The 27089-nt window shown below is 59.0% G+C and overlaps 1 protein-coding gene across 14 annotated transcripts in view; it reads left to right on the top strand.

Moving 5' to 3' along the window:
• PHRF1 (PHD and ring finger domains 1) overlaps positions 1-27089 on the top strand; it is a 27284-nt gene extending 195 nt beyond the window's left edge. The window contains exons 2-20 of one of the 14 annotated variants that reach the window (XM_019631132.1): positions 2879-2994; positions 3874-3981; positions 7221-7426; positions 10137-10220; positions 11699-11823; positions 15624-15724; positions 15875-16050; positions 16754-16883; positions 19681-19808; positions 20665-20769; positions 20943-21124; positions 21522-21632; positions 22135-22289; positions 22943-24268; positions 24362-25495; positions 25705-25856; positions 25957-26310; positions 26452-26580; positions 26761-27089. In XM_019631132.1, coding sequence (XP_019486677.1) covers positions 2901-2994; positions 3874-3981; positions 7221-7426; positions 10137-10220; positions 11699-11823; positions 15624-15724; positions 15875-16050; positions 16754-16883; positions 19681-19808; positions 20665-20769; positions 20943-21124; positions 21522-21632; positions 22135-22289; positions 22943-24268; positions 24362-25495; positions 25705-25856; positions 25957-26310; positions 26452-26580; positions 26761-26904 — 4944 coding nt within the window. In that variant the 5' untranslated portion in view covers positions 2879-2900 and the 3' untranslated portion in view covers positions 26905-27089. Of the gene's footprint in view, positions 1-2878; positions 2995-3873; positions 3982-7220; positions 7427-10136; positions 10221-11698; positions 11824-15623; positions 15725-15874; positions 16051-16753; positions 16884-19680; positions 19809-20664; positions 20770-20942; positions 21125-21521; positions 21633-22134; positions 22290-22942; positions 25496-25704; positions 25857-25956; positions 26311-26451; positions 26581-26760 lie in introns of those variants that run through there. The other 13 variants (XM_019631133.1, XM_019631130.1, XM_019631129.1 and 10 more) reach the window with 13 other exon arrangements.

Genomic DNA, 27089 nt, shown 5'->3' with positions numbered 1-27089 from the left:
GGCGCTGGCCCCGCGGCTGCCGTCGCGCCCCGTCCGCGCGGGCCGCCTCCGGGCGCCGCGCGCTTTGTCTGCGGCCTGCCCCGCGGGGTGAGGCCAGCGGCGCGGACCCTACGGCCGGCGCGAGGGGCCCCGCGTGAGGCTGACAGGTCCCTCGGCCTACAGTTGGGTTTGGGGGTGGCCGCCTTCCTGTCCCGGCCGCTGGGAGTCCACCCGCCCTTTCTGGGACACCCCGCCCCTTGCGCTGTCCCCTTTCCGGGCGACGTGTGACCCTTTCTCACTCGTTTCCAGCTCCTGGTGGTCACTGCTTTTGTCGGCTTCGTCTGCGTTTCGGCGGCCCGTGTTGATAGGATGGGCTCCTAGTCCTTAATTCGTGTAGTCTTCACGGCAGTCTTTCAGGAGTGGGTGTTGTCCTTCTTGTCTTGCCGATGGATAGGTTGGAGCCCCGAGAGGTTAAGTAACTAGCCCATGTGACACAGCAGCTTTGGAGTTTCTGTCCTCTTCTTGTTTCCTCAGCAGCAGAATGGTAATCCGCCTGGTGAGCCACATTTGGGCCGGTGGCCGCCTGGGCTGAGTGGAGGTGAGGTTTGACTTGGGACTTACGCATCTGCCCTGTCCCTGGACCGTTCGTTTTTCTCTTTTTTTTTTCCCCTATGGGAAGAATGAGTCAGAATAACAGTTGGCACCTTCTGGCACGTTCTCCGCAGCAGGCCGGTGGCAAGCCCCGACAGGGCGAGCCTGGCTGTAGTCCTCTCAGCGGCCCTCCAGTGTGGACTCTTGGTGGCAGGTCAGCCCAGCAAAGGCCTCTGTGGGCTCCAGCTTTTCAACTTCCATTGCAGTTTACAGTTTTGACTTCTCGTGGTCTCTGGCAGTCGGTGAATAAAGAATGGCAGGTTGGCCTGGTCCGCTTGCCAGAGCCTGGCGATGGGCACGCACATTCCGTTCCTGGCACAGTTGCCAGTTACCACACCAGAGGCTCTTTCGGTTCTTTAGCGATGGTTGGAATTGTGGGTGCTTTGGGTCCCTGAATTTGGAGAGAGAGGAAAATTCTCTGGTCTAATGCCCCCCCCAGCCCCCCCCCAAGTCTGGAGGCTGAGTAGGAGAGCCACAGAGTGCCACCAGTACCCCCAAAGGTAGCCAGCACCTGGGAGGGGCTGTGGGCTGCCCTGCAGAAATGGCTCCCTGGACATATGGGCAGAGGTACGGATGTGAGTCCGTCCAGGCAGGTGTGTTTGAGCTGGGGCTGCTGGTGGGGCCAGTAGGTCCTACTCTGGGGTCCCCGTTAACATAGTGTTCTGATTGCAGGGTTCCTGACAGGGAGAGGAGGTGCTGGCAGCCCCTAACAATTGTGGTCTCTTCCTTGGTGTTTGCACAGGTGCTTGCTCTGGAAAGTACCTACAGAGTCTACCTGTGTTCTTTGCCCTGGGTGCTGCGAGCAGTCACTGTCGTGTGACGATACAGGAAGGGGTTTCGGCCTCACAGAATGGGAAGTCTCCCGCCACTCTGGCGGAGGGCTGTAAGACGGCCTCGGCAGCTGTGGGAAAGGAGCACTGGGCCCCAGAGCCAGCAGTCATTTGTCATACCTTTGACCTTGTGCAGGTGACAGCATCATCACTGTGTGGCCTGCGGCCCTGTCACGTCTGTCAGCCTGTGTCTCCAGTAGGAGTCGTGGCCAGGCGGTGGGTGCAGGACAGGCAGGGTCCTGCTGCGTTGCTGAGTCACCAAGCACAGGGGGTGCAGAGCCTCTGTCAAGGGGAGCTGGGGTTGGTTTTCTTAGCTTTAGGGGTTAACTCCACAGAACGTCCTCTTTAAGTTGACTATTTCCGGTTAGAGGCAACATGTAGCAGTTGACAGTTTCGTCAAGTTCACCTGCCCTCACTGTTGTGCTCGAGTCGGGCTTTGCATGGGAAGTGAGGCTCCTGGCTCTGAATCGGGCCCTGGCCCCTTCAGGGGGTTGTTCTCTGGGAGCACTTGTGCTGGGGACAGCCCCACCCCTCCCCCGGGGTGCCTGCATGTGGGATCCGGGAATGAGAGACTGGCCTGGCCTCCTGGGCACGCCGCTGGCCCAGTCCACCTTCCCCTGGTCCTTGCTTTGCCTCTCTGCCTGCGGTTGGTCCTGGGCCCCTTCCCTCTCACCGCGGAGACGACTTGGAGGGAAGCACTGGTGGGACTGTCTTCACTGTCCCGTCGAGTTACTGAATGACTCCTTGAGAGGGGCTCCTCTAAGGGTCACCTGGGAAATGAGTGAGTGACACTGACAAGGAAGGAACCCTTATTTGGGGACCCTGGTTGGAGGTCCTGGGGGACGAGGAAGAGCAGGATTATGTCTCGCTACAGTTGTGAGGTCATTTGTCTCAGTCTGCGTCCCTCTGGCTGCGGCCTTGCAGAGTACGCAGGACAGGGGTCCCCATGTGGAGATCAGGAGCCCAGGAAGGAGTGGACATGGCAGCTGAGGGGCTCCCCAGGCCCCCTTCGACTTGGCGATGCCCTGGGGATGTTCTCAGGGCGAGGCCAGAGGTGGCCAAGTGGGCCAGCCCTGGCTGAGAGGGCCGTGCTTGTCCCCTAGGCCTTTCTGGAGGCCTAGGGAAGCCCTTGAAAGCCCTGCTTTGCCTCAGCTCCTTATGAGCCATTTCGCTCCACCACCACCAGTCTGAGGCTAAGTTAGGTTATGAGTTGAGTCTAACTGAGTGTCGCTCCCTCATAGGTGAGAATCGGCGTATTTCTCTGTGTGCACAGCTTTGTGTGTATTATCATCTCTCACGGCTCAGCCTCCTTGTCCTGCAGATGGACACATGTCACCAGTGTGTAGAGTGACAACCCTTTCTCTGGGGGAGCTTTGCAGCCTGGCACAGTGGGGGTTTACTTGATTGGTTTCTTTCAGAGCTGAACTCTGATGTCCAGCAATGGATGACGACAGCCTGGACGAGCTTGTGGACCAAAGCCCAGGGCCGGGTAGACACCGGAGGCTGCACGCTGCTGCCCTGGCCAGTGATGCCGGTAAGTACCGGCCGCCTCTCCCGCCTGCGCTGCGAGCGCCTGCGCACGGCCTGCCTCCCGCCTCCCAGGAGAAGCTGGGTCGCCCAGTGTTCTCACCAGGCTGTTCGCGCCTACAAAAGCTGGCTTTCATTTTGACCGTGGTCTAGATGTTATCTACTTACCTTTCAGTCTTTTTTTTTCCCTCCCAAAGATTTTATTGGGGAACTGGGAGATGGGAACAGTGCTGGGGAATTGGGGGAAGGGGAACAGACAAGTTGCTGTTGTTTTGTTCTTCAGTCTAGTTGTGGAGGACGTTGCTTCACTGGCCCAAGTTGGCACCATCGTTGCGCTCTTCCCGGGTGAGGCAGATCAGTCGCCGGCTTCTGGACGGCCGCTCACTGTGGCTGCTGGCTGCTCACGCTGGCTGCTGGCTACACACGGTAGCCCATGGCAACCCACTGCCACGGGGGTTACAGCCTACGCCATCGCCTCACGGCAGCCCAGCTCCAGGTGGAGCTGTTGTTCAGCATCTTAGCTGTGGAGGGCAGTGTCACTGGCCCTCATATGTGGGATCCGAACCGGGGCCCTCTGGTGTCCCAAGCCAGTTCTTAACCATCGCGCCACTCGGCCGGCCCTCTTTCAATCTTTTTAAAATTAGTCTTTGCTTTTAAGTTGCAGAAGTGGTACATTCTTTTGTCTTATTTTTGATGCAAGCCATACAGATATAAATGGAGTGAAAGGTGCTGCTTTTCCTCCCTCGTCCCCACCAGCCCCCTCACCATCCTGCAGGGCAGCCCCTGGTAGAGCCTCCTTGGCGTGTGTCTTGGGGACACCTGTGCATCAGCCCTCGCTCTGCTGCCTAGGTTGTGACTGCCCCGGGGCCTGTGTTTTTGCTTCTAGAAGAAAGCAGTGATGTCGACAGCGGGGGCTCTGAGGATGACACAGGCAGTGAGCACAGCAATGGCTCTGACGGAGAAGATGAGGAGGGGAACCTGGAAGACGAATCTGGTGAGAATGTGGATGTTTGAGCGGCTTCCTTTGGTCCCCTGTCGCTGTGATGGGACAGCGTTGTAAACATCAGTGAAATTGGTGCCTTAAGCACCCTGGCCAGTGAGGGGTGTGAGAAGTGGGGACAGGCCGCTCTGCGCAGTGGGCTTTGTGTGCCGGTTCCTGCAGCGAGTCCTCACCTTCAGCCGCAGCGATGGCTTACTTTTGTTGTAATCCTTCCTTTCGGTTTGGTGACACAACTCGATGGGTCTCTTCTCTGGTGAGGGTGGGAGCGTAAAATGTCTGATTGAAGACGCAGAGCAGCACAACCAGCTGGCCATGACAGAATGAGCTCCCTGCGCCCCCGTTCGGGCAGGTTTCCCACCATCCAGGACTCGGCGGGCCGTCCCGTGGCTCCTCCCCTGGCTCTGCCCGAGATAGCTGGCAAGTGCATGAAATGGCTTTATTAAGAAGTTCCGGCACAGTTTCATCGCTCGGCATTTGTGCCCTGGAACTTGTGTGCTGGGAACGCTGCTGTAAAGGGCGGGCTCTGCCACCCGAGGGCCATGCTTTTCAACTTTGGGTGCATTTGCGGTGTCCCCTTTCCTGTCCCAGCCAGCTGTGGTCCCCTTCCTCGGGGGAAGGGCATACTCGGCCCTCTACCGATAGGGTGCTGGCCCTTGGTAGTTTGGCTCACCACTGCTTCCCTTCTGAAATAGTCGTCAAGTCCTAAAGCATCTATCACAATGTGTTCATCACAATCTTTTAAGCTTCTGTGGTTATCCGCATTATGTTCCAGAAAGGAATGTCCCCTCACATTTGGGACAGTGCCCATGAAGGAACAGGATTGACACAGCCCAATCAGTGTGAGTTTGTGACTTTGTGTTGGTGATAAAACATTCTTCAGAGTTAGATTTTGAATTCTGAATAGGGATGTGAGAGCGTCCTGAGAGCGGGTCACACGTGTGGCTCTTCGCTCATTTCCGAGATTGAGTTGGGGTGCTGGCTCCCTCTGCAGGGGTCCTGGCACAGGCACTTGGCGTCTACAGGGCTGAAGGTGAAGGTGTCAGGGCCTGTTGGGTCCAGAGAATCTGGGCTGAGGGCTGGAGGGGAGTGCAAGAGCCAGCTTGTCTGCGTTTTCGCTGTCCCCAAGCCCACCAGCTAGCAGCAAAGACAGTGGCCTAAAGAGGCAGTTGGGATATTAGGTGACAGACGGCAGGAGGGTGGACTGGGCGTCGCAGATCAGGGACGAGCTCGTTGAGCCTGGGGCGGCGAGGAGAAGCTTCTGGAGAAACGATGTCTCTGCCGGGGCTGGACGGGCAGTGGTGGGCGTGGGGCTGGGGCGCAAGCTATGAAGGGGCGGTTGGTACAGAGCCGAGTGCCCAGGAGGGAAGGAGGCCTGAGCACGTGGCCTGCGGACACGCTAGGCACGCAGGCAGCAGCCGTAGCCGAGGGTGCACACTCATTGAACCCCACGTTGCCCCTCCGGCACCAGTCTTTGAAAGACATGAAAAGTAGCCACGTCTAGCTGGTGGGAGGCATGGTTAGATGCCGAGAAAGGGGCTCTGCAGGGGCATTGGCTGCACCCCTGCAGGCCTGGCGCTTCCCGCGGAAGCCCTTCGTCCTGTCTTGCTGCTTTTCTCGCCCAGTGTTTATTCCGGAACAGCACTTGCTTGTACTGCTGTTTGTTGAGTTTCCAACTTTAGGTGTTATCTGTTCAGGTCTTACCAGGAAGATGAGAACTTAGGACTCTTACCTGCCCCTCCTAGCTCTCCAGGCCGTGTGCCCAGTGTCCTGCAGGGGGCCGGATGCACACCTGATCTGCTTGGGGTGCAGCCCTCGTGCTCAGCCTCACCATCTTGACGCCAGGCCCCCGTCCGCTCTCCTCTCCTTCAGTGTGGTCGTCATGTAAGAGTGCCCTTCTTTTGGACCCTGCCCTCATGTGCACTGAGATTGCAGGCTGGCCACCATGCCAGGCTGGCACCCTCATCGAGTGGGGTCCAGTCCCCAGCAGCCCCTGAGAAAGAGTGGGGAGAGTTTGATGGCTCGGCCTTGCGCACCTGCTGTGTCTGCCGCTCTCGCTCTGGGTGGTCACTGCCCTTAGGTTTCATAGGCCTTGTCCTGAGGTCCCAGGTGCTGCCAAGGTCCTGGTGGCCCTCAGATGGCCAGCTCTGCCTTCCCTTCAGCTCGAGCCTCCCAGAGCGCCACAGGAGGAGTCACGTTCTCCGGCCTCACCTGCTCCTGCCCCCTTGGCCCTCAGCACAGCAGGAAGACTGAACAGAGTCAGTGTCACTGCGTTCCGCCGGCCAGCTTCCAGAATTCTGTGAACACAAGTTTTATTCGTTTTTTTCCTGGGTGACAAATCACGAATGTAACTGCTGAGGACAGATGTTCGTGGGTCGAAGTCCACATGCGGCTGGCTGCCCCTCTGCTCGGTCTCGCCTGCTGACGTCAAGGCCTCATGGGGCCATGGTTCCCACCTTAGGCTCAGAATCACACCTTGTTGTCAGGATTCAGCCAAAGTCCTGCTTCTGGCCGTTGCCAGGCGGGGAGCACCCTGAGCGGCCACCCCTCCTCTGGCCCCGCTGGCTGTCCGCCTGTGGACATCTCTGAAGAGCTGGCTTGATGGGCCGAGCCCATCCGCTAACCTCTCAGCCATGTCACAGCAGGGCCGTGGGCACTGGTGCTGCCCATGTGCAGAGGGATTGGACTGGTAGGTCAGGGGCCGGTAAGGCCCCTGTTGCCATGCTGCCACTTGCCTGTCCTTTCACATGCACGTGACTTTATTTTAACGGACTTTGGAAGGGAGAGAGAAGCAAACGCATAAGTTGACTGTGCCATGAAAGCGTCTCCTGCCCCAGCCTCAACCTCTCTGACTCAGAGGCTGACCAGCACTCTGGGCCAGACTGCCTAGTTAGGAACCTGTCCTGTCTGTGTCCCGGACCTCTAGGGGCATGTCACCTGAAGGCAGGCAGTTTGTTCCCACAGTGTGTTGAGGAGGGGCCTCAGCGGTCAGCCAGCCTCGGGCTGCCCTTCCCCCCAGGGTTCGGATTCTACTCCAGGGCGGGCTTGTGCTGGTGTCCCCTGAGCGTGGAAGCAGCTTGTGGTGAGGTGCCAGTGCCGGTCACACCTGGCAGGGCTGCGGGAAAGGGGTCTGCTCCTCTGTAGTAGGACTCAGGGATCTGCTTTCCTGAGCGTAGCTGTGGCCACTCACTCCCAGGGCTCAGGTCACTCAATGACAGTGGTAACTCTTTCTCAAGGTCCTGAAGATTCTGAAGACGACGACGACGACGTGGAGATAGTGGCAGATACTCCGGGGGGCTTCGAGGCCAACGGTGCGTTTAACTCTGATGACGATGCCGAGAGCTGCCCCATTTGTCTCAACGCTTTCAGGGACCAGGCTGTGGGGACCCCGCAGAGCTGTGCCCATTACTTCTGCCTGGACTGCATCGTGGAATGGTCCAAGGTGAGGCGGCTTCTCTTGGGGTTCTTCTCCCTTCAGGACGGCCCTCGGTTTTGGGGGCCAGCCTGTGGTGTGGCCCTCTGCTCTGCAGCACGGGGGGACTCAGGGCGCAGTCCTCACTGGGACCTTGCTGTGTCTGCCTCGTTGGCCCTCGGGCTGTGGGTGGTGTGCACTGCACGAGGAAGTGACCGACGGGAGTTCCGCGAGGCAGCCAATGTGTGTGGCCATCACAGAGGTGCAGCCAGCCAGAGTCCACTGAGTGCTGAGTCGTGGTGACAGTGAGGACAGGGCCATCCCTGGAACACGTGAAGGCAGTTTACCACAAACATGCAGTGGATTTCATGACAAACTTTAGGAGCAGGACTCCTGCCTACTTGATAAACTTTTTATTGTGAAAAATTTCAAAGTAAAACAGTACAAGGACGAACGATACATACCCCAGTGCTTGCCGCCGTCTCCAAGAACCGCCACCTCTATCTTTCTTACTCTGCCTCATCCTCTCAACCACCCTGTAACTCCACCGCAGATACTGAAGGTCACAGACCCCCACACCGTCGTGTGACTCAGCGAGACTGACAGTGACAGCAGCTTCTAACAGCCAGGCCTGCTGGCCTCATTTTCCCAGCCAGCTCAGGACCACCCCTGTGCAGTCAGTGTGTGTGACTCAGGACCAAGGTGGCACTCGTGCTGTCGACGTGGCCACGTGGCTGCTGGCTCCCTGCAGTGTCATTGGAGGCATGTCTCTGACTTTGCTACTTGTTCTCTGCTCTGTGCTAGTGGAGCTGCTGCCCAGATTAGAGCCAGGCTTAGATTTTGGGGGCAAGTGAAGCCTTCTTTTAATGAGGGACCGACAGGGTGTTTGCTGCGTATCTCCATCAGTATACAGAGGGTGCCAAAAAAAGGTATGTATGTTTTAACAAAGGGAAAAACTATGAAAATTGTAATACTTGATGTATACTGATAACAAAAGATGAATACAAGTCACATTTGACTTCTGCAATTACAAGAGGTGCTCAAAGTGGTTCCCATCAGCGTCCAGACACTTGTGATATGGCGAAGTACTGCTTGAGCAACGTTGACCAGCGTGTCCGCTTGTGCACATTTTTTTGGCACCTCCGGTAGATATTCTGCAAGTGAGCTGTTGGAATGCTGCATCCAGCATGATTGCTGGATCAAAGGTAGACAAAGATTAAAAACTGCAGTGCACTTAGAAATAAGTCATGAGAAGACGTGTTGGACATTTAGAGAATTTTCCTAAAACAACCGAGACCAAGCGAAGGAGGCCCGCTTCCTGGAAGTCTCATTCCAGAGAGAGGGCAGTGGTAATGTGGGCTTAGCAGGGTCCTGGCACGGTGTCCGGGGCCCTTGATGGATGTGGGATTCCTGCAGGAGAGAAAGAAAATACCAAGAATTGCCAAGCTACTTTTGAAAAGGGAGAGGTCACCTCCTAGATATTAAGATTTTAAACTCTAGTGATTATGCTGGAATTTGGTGCAGGAATAGAAACCAGGTCTGGAGGAGACGGTGTACTTAGCAGATGGCGGGCGACACCTCATATCTTCAAAAAGGGGTTCTTCTGTCAATGTGTGTGAGACGGGTAAGGGGCTAGCTCTCACCACACATGTGTCATGTGGCTTCCAGATGCAAGTGAGAGCAGCGCTCTGAAGTCTGCAGATGAGAATGCTGGCGGCTGGGTTGGACAGCAGGGAAGGACCCCTGACGGCTCACAGCCGCTCAGAGAGAGGACTCATAGGACATGTGCTGTGTCACCACAAGGTGACAGCACTGTGCAGCCACTGGGAGGCTCAGATGGAGGACTGAGCCCACCATCCGAACTGTTAGGCTCAGATGGAGGACAGAGCCCACCGTCCGTGTCTGCATGGGGAGCAGGGGAGCCCAGGGCTTCTCTGGCATGTGGGGATGTGACATTTGTACCCACTGAATGAGGCACCATGCTCTGAGCCAACAAGGAGGACCAAGTGAGTCCACCGTCACCTGAGCGTGCATACGGCAGCTCCACCACAGGAACGGCAGCTATGTGGGGCCTATGGTTGAGCACATGTGTGGCCAGAGCCGTGTGCTGTGTGAGAGGCACTGAAACCCAGGGGAGTAGAGTTGGGGGCAGGCTTGGGTGGTGGCTACATGGGGTATAAATTTGTCAGACCTTGTCAAAGTAATGAGGTAAGTTCTTTTGGTGTATGCAATGTACCTAATAAAGACGATATAAAACTAGGAACTTATAAGTGTGTCAAAACACTGTTAATAAAGGCAAGGAAATATCTGCAGCACGTCTGATGAGTGTCCACACTATATAAGGAAGTCCTCAGAATTTACTAAGAAATGTCAGACAGTCTGGTGGAAACACTGGCCCCGGATTTGAATGGAGGCCCCAGAGGAAGGGCCTGAGTGGCCCCTCTGTCCCCCACACTCCCTCTCGTCCACCGTTTAGTTTCCGCAGCACTTGTTACCATGCCGTGTGTGCGCGTGCAGTCAGCTTTTCCTCCTTCCTCTTCCATGAGGTGGGGATTTCTGTCTCGTCACAGCTGTGTCCCCAGCAACTTAGCAGAGGGCCTGACACACGTAGGCATTCCATAAATGCGTGGGTTTCAGCGTAAAAGGAATTTCTGAGTTCTTAGTGCAGTGTTTTTTTAAAGATGGTGTTAATAGTGAAAGGGGTTCTGCAGCATTCTGACTCGGTTCTTATTTCTTACAGAATGCCAACTCCTGTCCAGTCGACCGCACTATATTTAAGTGCATTTGTATCCGAGCCCATTTTGGCGGTAAAATCTTGAAGAAGGTGAGTGTAGACGCTGCAGCACAGAAGCCCACCCTGTCCTGTGCTCATCGCATCGATCCTTGTCTTGTGGGAAAACACACTTTCAAAGAGTGGTTTGCTTTCCTGAGATGAGTGAGTATTGGCCAGATGATTTTTAGAAATCTCCCGAAGTGCCATTCTCAGCCATGCTGGCCCACGTGGGTTCTGGGGGGAGGCAAGTGGGGCATCGCGGGGTGACTGGACTTCCTCTTCCCCACTCCCATCTCAGAGCTTCTTCCCTCTGGAGCCACGGTGGCCCCAGGGGAGCAAGGTCACGGTGCAGCCCAGACCCGGGAGAGGACGTGGTGCTCTTGGTGCAGGTTGAAGGTCCCGGGCCCTGTCGTTTGCTGGGAGGGCAGAACCAGGGGCCATTTTTCTTTGCTCTCCAGTGCTCGCCGTTGCTTTTCCTCCACACGCCTGCTGTCAAAAACTAGCACTAGACTCCCAGGGACGTGCCTAGATCTTGTGCACGGGGAAGAGGCACCGAGTCTTGTAGCTTCATGCCTGCTCTCCTTGGCGGCGTGCACAGTGCTCTCCGTCTGTGCTGGAGGCGGCAGCGTTGGTTCTGATTCAGGCCCCCGTTGTCTTTCTGGGTGGGCACTCTGCTCTCCTTCCCGGGGCCTGGGCCTCGTACAGCCGAAGCCTCTGGCTGTGTTGGCAGCTTCCACGTAGGCAACCTTTATTTACTGCAGTAACTGCTGATTAAGTATGTGGACCCTGAACTCTTCCTCTGCATGAAGGGAGATGCAGGGGCGAGTCCGGTTGGAGAAAAGGATCTGAGAGGAACAGCGTGCAGGAGAGCGCTGAATCCTGCCTGGCTCAAGAACATAGCCAGGGGTGTCTCAGGCATGTCCCTTGGGCGGGGCTGTCAGGTGGTGGGCAGGAGGCGAGGCGGCACCCTCTCTGGAGAGGGCATGTCTCTAGTCCTTACACAGGTCAAGGCCTGACAGATGGAAGCCTGATTGTCACGCCCCGGGAAGCCCGTTACCTGGGGCTCTCAGTGCACAGCTGTGACTGTCGTGTTTGGTAGTCATGTGTCCGTGTCTGTTTAATTGTGACAGTTCTCGAGAGATTGAGCCCTGCTGTTTGAGTGCTGCTTTCCTGCTCTCATGGCTGTGGTGTCTGTTAGGCAGTGTGTGCCTCGCGGAGTGCGTGGAGCGGGTTCCCGGCAGCGGCAGCACCACGCTGTCTCCAGCACTCGCTCCCCGCTGGGACCTTGCCATGGTGTCACTTTGTTTTCTGTCGAGTTACTTTTTTTTCCTACTTAACTACCCTGAAATGGCCAGGAAACATCAAATTGCTGTAGGCTGGTTAGTTCGGCACCTCCAGGTCCATGGAGCCCGGCTAAGTCTCCAGGAGCCGAACGGTCTGCTCTGGGCTGAGTGCAGACCCGGGTGTGTGTGGACTTGGTGGGGTTCCGTCTGCCACGTGGAGGAATAGCAGTGCCTGTCTGCCTCCAGATTCCTGTGGAGAACGCCAGAGCCGGAGAGGAGGAGGAGGAGGAGGAGGACCCAACCTTCTGTGAGGTGTGCGGCCGCAGTGACCGGGAGGACCGCTTGCTCCTCTGCGACGGCTGTGATGCCGGGTGAGCGTGGGTCCCCTGTGGGCCTGCTCGTCCATAGCTGGCACTCCTTCCTGGGGCTTGAGATGCACGGGGAGTCCTGACGTGTAGAAAGTCAGTTTGTGGCCTGCAGAGCCCCGACCCATTAGAGGGAAGTCACGTGGCACTGCTGTTCCCCTGCTCAGGACGTCCCGGCGTCTGCTGGTGCACCGCCCGCCCTCAGCACCATGTGTTGTGACACCATTGGTAGCAGCTGGCCCCCAGGCTCTTTTTTTTTTAAAGATTTTATTGGGGAATTGGGGGAGGGGAACAGCGCTGGGGAATCGGGGAAGGGGAACAGACAAGTGGCTGTCTTTTTGTTCTTCAGTCTAGTTGTGGAGGATGTCGCTTCACTGGCCCATGTTGGTATTATCATTGCGCTCTTCCCGGCTGAGGCAGATCGGTCGCCGGCCTCTGGGTGGCTGCTCACGGCAGCTCTTGGCAGCTCACAGCGGCTGCTGGCCACTCACGGTAGCTTAAGGCAGCCCACTGCAGCCTACATTGTCGCCGGCGACTCACTGCAGCCCAGCTCCAGGTCGAGCTGCTGTTCGCCATCTTAGCTGCAGAGGGCGCAGTGTCACTGGCCCTCATGTGGGATCCAAACCAGCAGCCTTGCTGCTCAGAGCTGGTGTCCCAAGCCAACTCCCAAACAACACGCCACTTGGCCGGCCCCTCCAGGCTCTTTTTGTTGCATTTATACCCTCACCTTTTCCCCCAAATACTTCGAGCTGCTTTCAGGGACGCATGTAATACGTAAAGACAGGAAAAAGGTGAGGGAAAACCTGAGAAAACAGGGTGGAGCTTAGCCAGCAGGCCTGGGGCTCAAGGTGGGGGGTGTGCTGAACCCCACCTTTCTGTCAGGCCAGGCTTAGGGGAGGAGGGGCTCCTGTGGCTGCCGCACATGGCTGCTCGTCTCCCTCATGCTTCCTGGCCGTACTGCTACTGGGCTGTGTCCAGCAGGCACTGGCTTTCAGGAGCCTGGCACTGTCGTCCCCGGTTCTAGTCAGACCCTCTCCTGGTCAGCCTCCGCGAGGGTTTTCTTATACATCTGAAGAATTTTTCTGCTGTAAAATTGTGGTGCGAGGACTGAGGAAACCATTCCCATGGGGCACACGCCCTGAAGGAAGTGAAGGGATCCTGGGAGGCCACAGACCCGGAACTCGTCTCTCTGGCAGCCAGTCGCAGTTCTGAGGGCTGAGCCGTGAAGTAAGGGGCAGGAGCCCTGGTGGCCAGGAGGGGGACGGGCTCTGGGCACTTATGTCTGTCCCGTGCAGACTGTCCCAGGCTTTGGCTTGGCCCCCACCCTTTGGACTCACACATTCGCGAGCCTCTTGTCCCCACCGTCTCGCAAGCCTCAGCTTGCAGCCGTGTTAGGCGACAGTTCACTCTACCTGGTGATGTTGGCCTACAGGGATTCCTAGAAGTCGCAGTGTCTACTGCTGCAATAGGCGCTGTGCGTCTGGGGACAGGAGTGGGGCTTGGGGTCCCACACCCGAGAGTCCAGTGTGTGCCCTTCCACCGCTGAAGCCTAGTGAGCGCTGACTGAGTGTGAGTGGACAGCTGGAGCAGCGTGGTGTCATGGGGACCCTGGGCCTGGAGGGCAGCCCAGCACCCAGGACCGCGCTGGGCACGGCAGGAAGGAAGGTTGTGGGGCGGCTGGCCGAGCACGGTGTGGGGGGAGGGCCCTCGTCCCTGGCCTTTCACTGGCCTTGCCTTCGCGGCCACCAAGTGCCCGCCTCGTGTGCCTTCTGTGGCCTCGGGCTCTTTGTGAGCCTGGGTGCGGCTCTTGGAGCTGTCACTCACAAAGCTGAGGTTTCTCCTTAAGCTTGAAACCGAGCCTGTAATTCTTAACATCAAGATCTGGTTTTAATGCTAGTAACTTTTAACAGTGACTGGGGGATTTTTACAACTTCATGAAGTTTTTTTCACTGTTGTAAAGTACACATGTAAATTTGATGTATTGATTTTCTTTCTATGTGCTTGAATTATTTAACAGCTAAAACAAGTCAAGTACATAAAAATCATGATGGGTCTGGAACCTTAACTCTGATAAATGGGTTTGGAACCTTAACTCTGTGATTCTCACTCTTGTAGAAACCCTCACGTGTTAATAATATTTGCAGTCTGCTAAATTTTCTTAGTTATCCTGTTAGCTTAAAAATCACAAGTCTGAAATTATCCCATTACTCATCGTAAAACGGAACCACAGGCTGGCTGTAGGTGCGCGAGTGTGCCAGATTCTTGCACTAGTATGTGAACTAAAGTATGGATCATTTCTGGTTTTCTAAAAACTTGAAATCTAACCTAAAGGTATTTATTCACTAGGGAGACACCCCAGGACCTCCCGGGCCACGTAGCTGTGGCCGTCGCTTTGGGTGGCAAGCAGGTCATGGCCACCCGGGAGCTGCCGGTCTCTGAGCAGGTGGGGCAGCGGGCACTGTCCTGGTGGGCAGCGGGTGCAGGCTGGCTGGGCCGGGCAGCTGTCATGTGCACTGGGGCCTCTGCTCGAGCCCCTGGAGCTTGGTGAGGACACGGGCTCAGCCATGTTCAGGTGTGAGACGCCACCTCTCTGTTCTTGATTTTTTTCTTGAGACCCTGGGAAGGACCTTCTCAGGCGGGAGCTGACTTGAGGTTCGGGGGTGCTCCCCTCTCCTTATTGCTGGCCTAGGCAGGAGCCGCCCCGCCCCTGCTCCCACATCCGTCCTCCTTGGCTCTTGACTGGGGTCCCAGGAGGGCTCGTGGAGGGCGGTCCCCTCCTGTCCATCCTGTGTCTCACTGGACCCTCAGCCGTTTCAGTGCTGTGAGCAGGCATGGACCTTAAACGGAATCGAGTGTGAGCTCGGGGCCTTGGGCGCCAGCATGCTGCCCGTGCTGGGTTTTGCCTACTCAGGGCTGTCCGCCCGGGGCCGTGGGAGGGAGCCTGGAAGAGTCTGGCCCCCGTGGCCCCTGCCAGCAGTGGCTTCCCCACACGCCTTTCCTTAGAAACGGAATAGAAGCTAAAACATAGGTAGCATTCCCGTTACTTCCAGCAAACAGCCTTTTTTTCTTCTCAGACTGGACTGTGAAGTGGGTTAGGAATTCCCTGGGCCGCTTGCAGTGATGGTGGAGTGGGGGAAGGTATAGACGAAAGCGGACAGCTGGCCCTGCCAGAGACCAGCCTCCCAGGCGAAGGCAGGCGTGAGGCAGCTGGCCGCGGAGCCCTGCAGGTCATACTGCTGCCTTCCCAGCCTGGTCCTTCCACGAAGTATGTCTCCTGTGGGGACTTTGGGCCCCATTAGGGCCCCCTTTGGAGGGTAGAGCTGCCCAAAACCCTGCCATAGCAGTCTGACCATCCAAGATGCTGGCAGGAAGGGCTGTAGGAAGTTAGAACAGGGTCTTGCGTGTGAAATGCTGGACCTCTCGGCAGGAAGGGCTGTAGTAAGTTAGAACAGGGTCTCGCGTGTGAAATGCTGGACCTCTCAGCAGGCCGGCCTCCACGTGTCCTCTGGGGGGACCTCTCAGCAGACTGGGTGGAGTCCAGCCTGGACTACAGCAGATCGGTTCTGGTGAGCTTTTTCTGGCTGCAGACGCCCCTCTTGCTCTGTCTCCCCTCCCCTGAGGGTCAGGGCCCCAATCTCATGACCTCATTTAACCCTGCTCAACCCCCAAAGGCCTCGTCTCTATGTGCCTGTGTGGGCATAGGGACGCTGTTCTGTCTTCAGCAGGTGTGTTGCTGTCTTGGGTGAATCTGGAAACCTGCTCTGGAGTCCTCTGTGCCTGGGCTTACTGGCCCTTTGTTTCTGCAGGTACCACATGGAATGTCTGGACCCCCCCCTCCAGGAGGTGCCGGTGGACGAGTGGTTCTGTCCGGAGTGTGTCGTCCCCGAAGCTGCTGCCTCCACCGCAGGTAGTGCCCTGTCGGAGCACAGCTCAGAGCGGACAGGCCAGGGCACTCCTGGGTGGGAGCTGGGGGGCATGGCCGCTCTGCCTAGCCAGTCCTGCAGGTGAGGGCCCAGCCAGCGGATGTGCAGCGCCCCAGGTTCTCCTTTCCCCCCAGAAGCCGACCCCGTGAGTGACGAGGAGGTGTCCCTGCTCTTGGCTGATGTGGTGCCCACCGCCAGCCGGCTGCGGCCTCGTACAGGACGGACCCGGGCCATTGCCAGGACACGGCAGAGTGAGCGTGTCCGAGCCACCGTGAACCGGAACCGCATGTCCACGGCCAGGGGCATCCAGGTGGTGGCCCCTCTCCCTCAGGGCCCCGATTCTGCTGTCCCCTCTGCCTCCACGTCTGCTCCCCAAACCTGGAAGTGACCTGCAGTTGGCAGCAGGGATGTGGGTGGGCTGTCTCCTCTACAGCCTAGGCGCCCGCCCATGGGGCATAGCCGAGTTGGGGGTGGGTTAAGACCAGGGGGTACTTGGGCTCTGGTACCCTCGTCCCAAACGCTACTCCCACCACCCGTCCTCAGAGCAGATGCCTGCCGTACCCCCGGACTTCCTGTACCCCCACCTTGCGTCCCCTTGCACCCCCCCTTGCCCTTTGCCGTCTCCAGTCTGCCACCCCTCCCATGTGTGTGTCCCCCCACCCACCATGCTGTGGGGCTCGGCTCTGCCCTCATGGCCCTGGCTGTGCCTTTCCCTCGCTCCTGCCCTTATCCTGATTCTTGGGAAACCTCCCCAGCCACCCCCAACCTGGGCTTGTCCCCAGGTCCCTGCCCTAGGGAACCACTCAGCAGTTGGTCTGTTAGAAGTGAGAGGGTGATGCCAGCTGGGGACCTCAGCTTCTGCCCCAGACTCCGTGGAGTGGGTTCACGGCTCCTGCCAGGGCCAGGGGTGGTGCTGCCACTACTGTGGCACTGCCCGACGTCCTCACTGGGAAAGGGCGCTTGCTGTGCCTGGCCCGGTGGCCCTGCTGACCAGCGCCTCCTGTGCTGTGCAGCACATCCCGAGGCACTTGATGTCCCCTCTGCTCGATGAGACCATCGAAGCTGTCGCCTCTGGCCTGAGCACCGCCGTGTATCAGCGGCCCACGACGCCGCGAGCCCCCACCAAACGGAGAAGGAAAAGAGGTGAGCCGGGTGTGCTGGCTTTGGCTGTGGCGCATGCGTGCCTGGGAGCAGCAGACCACACGCGGGCCTCTCCAGAATCGGTTGTGAAGGGGACTTGTGGAGAGATGCACTGACACCCAGGCCCAGGCTTCTCTGTCAGGACAGTTCTCAAAATTAATTCAGGGTTTTTTTGTGCTTTTTCGAGTGTTCTACCCTATTTGGTAGTTTTGTCCCAGTGAATCCATGCTTCCCTGTTCACAGGCCTGACCGGGGAGGGGCTTTGCCACAAGCGTGGGTTCCGCTATCAGATAGCCCAGTGTCACGTTGCTGGTGCCCTGGCTCTGCTAACGCCTTCCGTCCCGTTGATTCTTTAAGTGAGGGTGGACGCTCAGGTTCCCGTCTTATTCAGTGGGTCATGACCCGGGCTTTTAAAAATCAACTTTATCAAGAGACACACATTGCACAGAGGCATGTCTACTCTACGCGGTTTTATAGACACTCCTCCCACCTGACGCGGTCCTGTTCCCATCCATGCCCGCGGCCCCCATGGCGTCTAGTGTCCTTTTTGTCACTAGGTTGGCTTTGCCTGTCCACTCCACATACCAGGCTCTGAGGGTGGCTCTGCTCTGTCACTCGGTGGTGGCTTGGACCCTGCAGTTGGGTGTCTCGTACTGCCTTGTTCTGTGGGCGGCTGTTCCACGGTGCGCGCTCACCTGCTTGCCTGCCAGCAGCACGTGGTCATGCGCTTTTTGGGCCACGAAGCATAAGGGTGCTGTGAGCATTCCTGTGCAAGAGTGCTGCGGGCAGGTGTGTGCATTCCAGGGGCTAACGGGTGACGAGCTGTGTCCGAGTCGCAGCACGAGCCTGGCACACTGCCCGTCCTCGCCAGCCCTTGAGTGGTTGGCATTTGTCCTTACCACGCCAGGGCGCGTGGCGTCTCAGGCTCATGGGTCTCTGTGGCGTGTCCCGCGTGCCCTGTGTGTCCCCACCACTGGTCCCATGACAGCCTTGTCCCTTGTGCGTGTTGTGAGCATGGGTGGCCTGGAGACAGCGGGGCTCGCAGCGCTCTGCCGGGGGTGCGTGTTTCTGCCCCTTTCCAGGGACGGAGCTGGAGGCCATCCTAATCCAGGGTTATGGGCGTTTCGCTCCTCGTGTCTGCCACTTGTGTGTCCTGTTCCCAGTCAGGCATCCCCTCCCAGCACTAACACGTGCGTCACCCCCACTGCTCATCTGGGTCACCCCGCTGCACGGACAGCGGTCTCAGGAAAACCTCAGGATGCTGGTATTTCTGTCCCTGGTTAGAGCAGGACTAAAGATTTGTCTCATTGTCCCTACCAAGTATCCAGCTAAGGTGGTGGCCAGTAGGCAGATGACCTGTGGTAACATCCAGATGATGTCACCATGTGTGGTCCTGCCTCCCCTGTTTAGTTTGCTTGTTTGCTAGTGAAGCGCGTGTGGCCCCTGGTGTCAGTGGCGCTGTGTCGGCTCCTGGCCCGTTTGCCTCAGCCTGCCCCCATCCACTGCCTCCCCCCTACGTTATTTGGAAGCACATCCTTTTTATCGTTGTTATTTTGCTTAATATTTCCCAGGGGGTTCCTAAAAGAGGGAGTGTTTTTTTAACTAAAGAGCAGTGCCATTGTTACACTGAAGAAAACGAGTGGCCACTCCTTAGTGCCATGACACAGCCAGTTGGTGTTGAAAGTTCTAATTGTGTCATAAATGGCATAGAATTTTAAAAATAGTTTTGTTTGAATCCAGAGCCAAGTGAGATTTGTGTTGGCTGGTGGCTGCCTCCTGTGTCCTCTGGGTTGTGGGATCTTCTGTCCTGAGTGTCCCGTCTATTTTCCCCCTTTCCCACCCCACCCCCATCAGCTTTGGCCACTGTGCCCACGGTCAGCTGTCAGCGGCCACCCCTGCCCGTCCACAGCCTCCTGGAGGCTCGGGGTTCAGGTATTTGCAAGTTGCCCGAGGCGGGGGGGGTCATGTTTCTGTGCGCGGCGTTCGGGGGCGCAGGGCTCGGGTCCATGGAGCACTGGATGGTGAGGGGAGGCTGCCCTGCACCGGCGGCTGCTCAGCCGTGTGACTGTCAGGGACAAGGCTCTCCATGCCTTGGCTGGTGTTGAGTCACCAGGCCCCAGAGAGAGCCACTGGGCTCCCGGTAGCGCCCTTCCATGGGGACCCCTGAGGTGTCAGCCGGTGGTGCGTACGTGGGATCAGATGTTATGGGTGTGCTTCGGTAGCACACATCACGGGCCAGTGCCTTTGTCCTCCTGGAGTCCCCTCCCTCCATGCCGAGGTTGCTGTGCATCTCCAGGGGTGCGGGGCAGCCCCCTGAGCCAGCGCATGCATCACCCCAGGGTGACCGGTGAGGGCTGAACACTGGGCGCTCTGCAGCTGTGGTCTTAGGCTGTGTTCTGCCATAAATGCTCCCAGAAATCACGTGTTCTCAAGTCTCTTGGGAGAATCCTTCTTTGGTTAAACCCCTAAGTGGGTACAGAGCCGGGGGCACTCGTCTTCGTACCCTGGACTGTCAGGGTTTGTTTCCTCTAATTTAATTTCATTTCCTGATTCTGCAAAAGTATGTACTAGTTCTCCAAGGGAGACCCGCAAACCAAAGTGGACTGCGGAGCCACGTGGCCACCCCCCCCCAGGGGAAGTAAGGGTTTAAGGTGTGTTTTATGTTTCCGTTGAAGACCCCAAGCGTGGACGTGGTTGTCCCTGTGCCACGTCCTGGCGGTGTGCAGGCACATCCTGGGGGTCACGGGTGGGCGGAGCTGGCACATAAGGTGAAGCACCGACCGTCAGTATCTCTTTGTAGGAAGACGGAAGAAGGTGCTAGGCAGAAAGAAGACCCAGCGCAGACCGGCCGTGAGGAGCAGGGGCTCCGGGACAAGATCCAAGAGACGCCAGGGCCGCATGAGGAAGAGAAAGGGGCAGAAGCCAAAGGTGCCCTTCACACGTGGCCAGGCCGCTCCTCGGCACAGTTGGAGCGTGGGGTGCTGGGAACAGCCTCTCTGTGCTGGTCGGGTTCCCTGACCTGATGGACGTTTCCACTGCACAGACTGGAGATGGGTGGAGACAAGCGGTTTCCAGGACACTTTGCGGCCAGGTGTCCTGAGGAGTGGGTCCTGTGGGGCAGAGTAGCTGGGCCCAGGCCACCAGCTTGTCGGGGAGACTCCCTGACTATTATCTGGGGTGTGGGAGCTGCTGGGGTGTTGAGCGGGAAATGCCAGCGCGGGAGTCCTGCACGGTGGGCTGTCTTGTCCTGGCCAAGGTGACAGAGCGGGGCGTGTGTCACACTGTCCACTTCAGGTTGTTTCCCGTCCTTGGCTCGCCCCTTTGTAGCTGAGCCGCTGCCATGTGGCCCTTTTCTGAAGTGTCACATCCCCTGCGAGTCCTGGACCAGACATTTGAAACATTTAACCCGTGGAATTGTAGCCGTTGTCTGAGTGCGTGCTTATGTGAATTGACCCTCACGGTCGTTAGCACAGCCTAGGCAGCATAAAGTCATGTACAAATGTATTTTAATTTAAACGGAGGGTTTGAGCATGTGGCTGTTCATTCACACGAAATTCCTGCAGTGAGTCAAAGCCAAAGCTACGGCCGCTGTGTGGCCCCAGCCCCTCTTCACGCCCTGAGCCGGGGGCCTGGCCGTCCCCGCCGGACGTTCCTGGAACCACTGCCCTCACGTGGGTGGGCTGTGCCAGGAGCAACTGTACCCGCGACGTCTGCTCCTTGAGCGGCTGTTAAAACACAGCTGTCAGGTCAGCTGTCAGTCAGTGGGTTTGTTTCCCTCTCTTAGGAGTTTTTGCTCAAAAGCAAATTCTACCTGATGACAGCCGTGCGTGAAGGCCATGGTGGGCACGGCAGGGGGCGCAGCAGTTGTTGGGGTGCATCTCTGGCTCTGGTTAGTGAAGCCCCCCGAGACTGGTTCACATCACGAAGCCCAGCGGCCTTGTTTGGCACTGACTTCAGCTGGTGTTGGATGTGGCCATTTGTTAATCCAAAATGGCATTTCTGGGACCTCTTGGTTTCAGTCTCACTGATCAGTTATTCTTTCTCTTTGTCACTATGGTTCAGAATGAAGTCACAGCCCGTCGCCGCATTGCACAGACGCTGGGCCTCCGGACGCCAATGCGTGGGGCCTGCATCCTGTCAGTGCATAAGCCCGCAGAGCCCTCCCTGGGGATGATGCGTGCGGACGTCGGAGCTGCCCCGCTTTTTCTGTTTGGAGACCCCTATGAGCTGGACTCCTTCGACAGGTGACTGCAGGGGCCAGTCCTGTGCAGGCACCTCCTGCAGTCGGGGAGCAAGGCGTCACCCTCCGTGCTCAGTGGTGGCAGTCACCCCCTGTAGTGGGCGTGGCTAGCGCCCAGAGTCCCGTCTGTACAGTGAGGGTGGTGATCCCTTCCTGAAAAGCATTCTCAGTTAGATGGTGTGTAGAGCTTGTCCCGTCACCCAGAGAAAACCCGACTTCCACGTCTGCCCCCAGCCTACCCCCCCCTTACAGGCTTGCGCAACCTCCTGTGCAGCCCTGACACCTGGTCCTGAGGGCTGCCGTGTGGCTCAGTGCTTGTCCCATCCCTGCTGGGCTGGGAGATGTCCCTCTGGACCTTGGGCATGGGTCACCTGTTCCCTTCGGCCTGTGTCCCCCTCCAGCAGCGAAGAGCCGCCTGCTTCCCCACTGAGTGCCAAGAGGAGGGTCCTGTCCCGCTCAGCCCTGCGGTCTCACCAGCCCGTGGCCAGGCCTGTCTCCATGGGGCTCTCCAGGTGTGTCTTTGAGGTGGGGGGGCTCTGCCACCCAGACACAGATCCCTTCCCTTCGGCTCCTCAATGAAGAAGTGCTGTGGCTAGTCCTGACTCGAGTTCACGGGGACAATGACGCAGCAGGTGGCAGGCCATAGCCCCTGAGGGCTGTGTGCCCGCTTCTGCCGCAGAGTCCACCAGCAGGGGGGGTGCCAGGCAGGGAGCCAGGCTGCTGTGCTGTGCTTTTGGCTGGATCTCTTCTAGTATTTGAGCCCTCAGGAAAAAAAGAACCAAACCAACAAAACCAGTAGGGACTCATCTGCCAGCTCTGCCCATCAGTGGTGCCCGAGGATTTCAGCCCCCAGACACCCTGTTTTTCTTCATGCGGAGGGGCTGGGTGGGTCTCATTCCTCCTGGGGCCTGCGACAGCCTCTTCTTAGCACAGCAGCCAGGCCTGGGGTTCTGCGGGGCCTGAGGGGCTTGGGGACCGTGGGGGCAGTGATGACAGGGCCTGGTCTACCTGCAGGAGGGGCATTCCTGCCACGGCATCCGAGCCAGAAGTGGACGACGCCCCGGTCCCCGACCTGCTGGGGAGCATCCTGTCGGGCCAGAGCCTGTTGTTGATGGACAGTTCCGATGTCACCATCCACCGGGACGGCTCGCTCAGCGCCAAGCAGGCAGGTGAGGCAGCCCAACGCAGCCAGCCCACTGCGCGCTTCCCCACTTGCGGGGGCCCAGAAGCACCCTGGCTCTCGGTGTTTGCTCCCGAGTGCTGAGTGTCGAGGTGCTGACAGTGGGTTTCCACTCAAGGAAATGGCGGTTTCCCCAGTTGTTTTGCCCCATTACTTTTCCATCACTTTCCGAATGACGCAAAGCAGATAATTTAGGTGGTGATGGTCTCCAGGCCAGCCCACAGGCCCCCTTGGCCGTCGCGCAGCTAGCCTCTTCTCATGAGCCAGCCACCGGAGCCCTCCCACTGATCTGGGCTGTGCCAGGATTTTTTGGGGGGGTGGGGGTATGGCCATGGGGTGTGGGGCCAGTGATAGACTATGGGTACTGTGAAGGTGGGAAGCACCTCCCATCCACCCTGTTCTGAAGTGGCCGGAAGTGGCTTGGGCGCGTCCTGATCCATAAGCAGCGTGACAGTAGGGCAGAAGGGCGGCCCCACAGCAGCTACCCCCAGGCTCGGCACAGAGTGTGCAGCCCAGGGAGCAAATCAGGGTGATTTAAAGTGTACAGTGTAAAAGAACGTCTTTTCATTAAAGTTCAGCAAGTGGTTGAGCTTTCTAAGGAGAGTGAGGGGCTTGACTGCTGTCTGCCTTCTTGTCTTTTAGCACCAGTTTCTTTTCAGCGAAACTCGGTTGGTCCCTCCCGAGGTGGAGAAGGTCCTGGGTCTGGGGACGGCCTGCAACCCGGAGTGCCTCGCTCAGGGTGCCTTGGAAGCCTGGGGTCACACTGTCAGGCCAGGCCTGCCCCCTCCTGTGTCCCTGTGCTCACATCGGGGGCTGTAGTGAGACCAGACTCCTCAGTGACCCTTCGATCAGGTCAGGCTCAGAATGTGTCAGACGTCAATGGTCCTGGCTTAAAACGACGCGACGCCCCCCAGTTTAATGGCAACAGCAAGCATGCTTTCCCTCTGAGGTTCGCATCGAAGATCACAAATGGTAACCTGCCATCTAAGAGTGCCGGCCTAGCACAGGCCCCCAAGTCAGCACCCAGGAGAACTGACATCTCCGACCTACCCAGGATACCAAAGATCAAAAGGGATGGCAGTGGCAGCACACGGGCGGACGCAGCCCTGGCCCCGGAGGGCAGGCAGCGTGTTGAGATCCCCAGTTCATGCATCAGCAGGTTGACAGGCAGGGAGGGCCCTGGGCAGCCCGGCCTCGGCGCCCGAACAGAGGGCGAGCCCAGTGGCAGGGGCCCACAGGAGCCCAGTATGCACTCCAGGGGTGGCACCCAGCCCCCCGCCCCGCTGGGACCCTCGAGAGGGAAGGGTGGCGGCTCAACCTTCCAGAGCTTCCGGATCAATATTCCCGGGAACACGGCGCATTCCGGCAGACTCGCCAACCCCGGCTTCTGCAACACGTTCCGGCCTGTGGACAGCAAGGCGCCGAGGAAAGAGAGCCCCTCGCCCCTCTTTTCCCTCAGGAAGGCCAAGCAGCTCAAGAGTGAGATCTACGACCCCTTTGACCCCACGGGCTCTGACTCCAGTTCCGCGGGCGGCAGCCCAGAGCGCCTGGGCCCCGGCCTGCTGCCCTCGGAGATCACACGCACCATCTCTGTCGATAGCCCCCAGGCCCCGGGGCCCCTGCAGACTGTGCGCTGCGTCACCTCCTACACTGTGGAAGCCGGCTCGGGGACAGAGCCCGAGCCCCCGAGGGGGCCTCCCTCCACCATGCTCAAGCTCCAGGGCGACGGGCCCCCTGATGGGCTGGGCGAGGAGGGGCCTCTCGAGGGCCGAGGCCCTGCCATCAGGGCGCAAAGGCCATCCCCGCAGGAGCCCTGGGAGGACGAGGACCTGCCACCCCGCAGCACCTTCTTCAGCTCTGAGGAGCGGATGGTGACCTGCGTAACCGTGGCGGAGCCAGACATCCCGCCGACGACCACCCACCGGGTCGTGGAGCTGCGGTCCCCACCCTGCTCGCGCTCCCGCTCCCGCTCCACATCCAGTTCCCGCAGCCGGAAGAAAGCCAGGAGGAAGCAGGCCCCTGCCAGGGAGCATGGGAGGACCCGCTCTGGCTCCCGCTCCGGCTCCCGCTCCCGCTCCCGCTCCGGCTCCCGCTCCAGGAATGGGAGCTCAAGGTCGGTGTCGCCGTTGGTGGCTGAGGACCATGCCAAGAGGCAGCGGCCCAAGGCCAGGGGCCGGAGGTCCTCCAGCGACCGCTCCAGCAGCCACGAGCGAGCCAAGAGAAGGAAGGCTAAGGGCAGGGAGCCGAGCAGGGGCTCCTGGGGCCCCGGTCGGCGGAGGTCCCGCTCTGGCAGTCCTGGAAGCTCCTCCCTTGAGCACCATGACAGCAGGAGGAAGAGAAGGCGGTCGGGGTCCAGGGTTCGGGGGTGGGGGTCTCCCCCCAGCAGCCTGGAAAGGGCCCGGAGGCCCCACCGCACAAGGGAGAGGAGCCGCGAGCGGCCCCGAGACAGGCGGGGCTCCCATGAGAGGAGGCGCCACAGGTCCCGGGAGCACCGGCGGCCTCATTCCCATGAGAAGCGGTTGCGGCCCCGCTCCCTGGAGAGGAAGTTGCCGTTGAAGGGGGCCTCTCCGGTGCCCCCGCCCCAGGAGGAGCCGAGGCCGGACAGGGAGCCCCCAGCCAGACCACCGGCCTTGGAGGGAGCTCACGCCTCACCAGAAGGGGTTGAGGCCAACAAGACCCCCCCGAAGGCCACTCCTGTCCCTGAGGTGCCGGCCGAGTGTCTGCTTGAGGACCTGGATTATGGGGACTCCGTCGAGGCGGGGCACGTGTTTGACGACTTTCCAAGTGAAGGCATCTTCATGCAGCTCGACGACATGAGCTCCCCGCCCTCCCCAGAGAGCACGGACTCCTCCCCAGAGCGGGCCATGCCCCCCAAACCCGCTGTGCCCCCTGCCAGCCAGCAGCAGGATGCCAGCCTGGCCATGGCCGTCATCAGAAGGGAGGTGTCACTGATCCACGGTGAAGACGCTGTGCAGCCCCTGCCCTGGGCAGAGGGTCCCCAGGACATGCTCTCACTGCAGCAGCAGGACTCAGCCAAGGCCATCGTGGGGCCTTGTGCCCTGGGAGGCCCCGCCGTGGGGAAGGAGGAAGGTCCCTCTCAGACCCCCGTTCTGCGGGCTAAAGCCCCCGTGAAGAGAGTCACCTGGAACCTGCAGGAGGCGGCAGGCGGCGCTCCGGCTGAGGACAGAGCCCCATGTGAGTAGGGCGCTCCTGCGGCACCTCCGGGATGGGGTGGCACACGAGCTCCTGGGTCACACTGGAGGTGCAGGTCTGCTCAGGGAGGCAGCTGGGGCCTGCCCTGTGGTCCTTGCTGCTCGGATGCTTTTCTGGAATTTTCTAGCCAGGGTGCAGCCTTCCGGCTGAGGTGGCCACAGAGCACCCACCTTCCCTGTGTTGGCCCTCAGGGACATCGCTTCACAGGCCGCAGCAGCCCCCGGAAGAGGCCTGGGAAACTGAAGATGGAGGTCCTATGGTTGCCCCCCAGCAGGCACCCCTCCCTGAGCCCCCTGCCCACCTGATTCCAGAGCCTGGCTTCCCCGACGCTAACCCCACTCAGGTGGGTGCCTGGGCTGGAGGGAAACGGCCTTGCACCTGGGGGCCACTAGGCTGTGCCTGGCTGGGGCAGGGGGCCTCACGGCGCCACCCTTTCTGCACAGGGTCCCAGTGCTTCGGGAGCGGGGGTGGGGAGCACGGTGCTGGGAGCGCCTTCGGCATTGGAGCTGCGCTCAGCGGACTGTGTTCTCACCCAGGTTTATAGCCCCAACCTGCCTCCCGCCCCGGTCCTGCCCTCGAGTGCCCCGCCCTATGCACCGGTCAGCCAGCCCACACCCCAGTTCATCCTGCAGGGGAGCCTTCCCCTGGCGGGCTGCTGGGTGACACAGAGCTCGGCCCCAGTGCCCACCGTCTTGACCACAGCCTCAGAGCCTGCTGGCCATGCCGCCACCACCAACAACTCAGAGGAGAAGACGGCCACTCCCCGGCCAGCCACGGAGAAGGTCAAGAATGAGGAGGTGAGGCCCGCCCCTCCTTGCCCCAGGGGCGGCACGGGCAGGACGGCAGCGGGAACGACCTTGTGTCCAAGGGCCCTCGGCCTGTGGCTTGGCCACGCGGCCCCCGGGCAGTCAGGCGCTCACAGCCGTCCCTGCTCCTAGTACATGAAGAAGCTGCACGTGCAGGAGCGGGCAGTGGAGGAGGTGAAGCTGGCCATCAAGCCCTTCTACCAGAAGAGGGAGGTGACCAAGGACGAGTACAAGGACATCCTCCGCAAAGCCGTTCAGAAGGTGAGAGCGGGGCACCAGGGGCTTGTCGGGCAAGGACAGTGCCCTTGGCACTTGTGAAATTGGCTAAATGACAGTTCGGAAAGGGAGGGGGAGGCCGAGACATGCTGGCTTCTTGGTGGGCTGTGACCTCTGAACATGGGACGCGGAGGACCTCTGGGTAATTGTGTCCCCTCCCCCCAGATCTGCCACAGCAAGAGTGGGGAGATCAACCCCGTGAAGGTGGGCAACCTGGTGCGGGCATATGTGGACAAGTACCGGCACATGCGCAAACACCGCCGGCCCGAGGCCAATGAGGAGCCCCCCGCCCCGGGCCCTGAGGGCTGACCTGCCAGGCGCCGGGGGCCCCGGTCGCTGGGAGTGGCGGCAGCAGCAAACAGGACACCCCACACTCCTGTGATCACGCGTGGTCTGGGCACCTGTTGTGCAGTTTAAACTGGACTTTTTTATATATAGATACACTGTTTCATTGTGTTCTAATTTATCAAAAATGGATTATCTTTAGAAACTTT

The sequence above is a fragment of the Hipposideros armiger genome, unplaced genomic scaffold, assembly GCF_001890085.2.
Source record: "Hipposideros armiger isolate ML-2016 unplaced genomic scaffold, ASM189008v1 scaffold_983, whole genome shotgun sequence".
NCBI lineage: Eukaryota > Metazoa > Chordata > Mammalia > Chiroptera > Hipposideridae > Hipposideros > Hipposideros armiger.
Note: the sequence above shows the minus strand (reverse complement) of the source record. Positions and strands in the feature narration are given on the sequence as shown.